General features: G+C 57.5%; 1 protein-coding gene across 1 annotated transcript in view; it reads left to right on the top strand.

The window, feature by feature from the left end:
- Nucleotides 1-212, top strand: part of SLC7A4 (solute carrier family 7 member 4) — a gene marked incomplete at its 3' end in the record, with an annotated part of 3,294 nt that overhangs the window by 467 nt on the left and 2,615 nt on the right. Inside the window, 1 exon segment of the mRNA XM_029083588.1 lies at nucleotides 1-212. This exon segment is cut by the window's left edge and continues 86 nt beyond it. Within this exon segment, the coding sequence (XP_028939421.1) occupies nucleotides 1-212 (212 nt within the window).

Raw genomic sequence — 212 nt, 5'->3', positions numbered from 1 at the left:
TGGCAGGTGCCATTCCTGGCCCGTTACCCCGACTTTCTGCCAGCTGCCATCTTGCTGGTAGCCACCGCCTTCATCTCCTTTGGGGCCAAAGTGTCCTCCTGGCTCAACCACGTCTTCTCGGCCATCAGCATGGGTGTCATCCTCTTCATTCTCATAATGGGATTTGTCCTCGCACAGCCCAAGAACTGGAGTGCCCAGGAGGGTGGCTTTGC

The sequence above is a fragment of the Antrostomus carolinensis genome, unplaced genomic scaffold (assembly GCF_000700745.2).
Source record: "Antrostomus carolinensis isolate BGI_N321 unplaced genomic scaffold, ASM70074v2 scaffold34822, whole genome shotgun sequence".
Taxonomy (NCBI): Eukaryota; Metazoa; Chordata; class Aves; order Caprimulgiformes; family Caprimulgidae; genus Antrostomus; species Antrostomus carolinensis.
The sequence above is the reverse complement of the archived record's forward strand: the minus strand, read 5'-3'. Positions and strand labels throughout refer to the sequence as shown.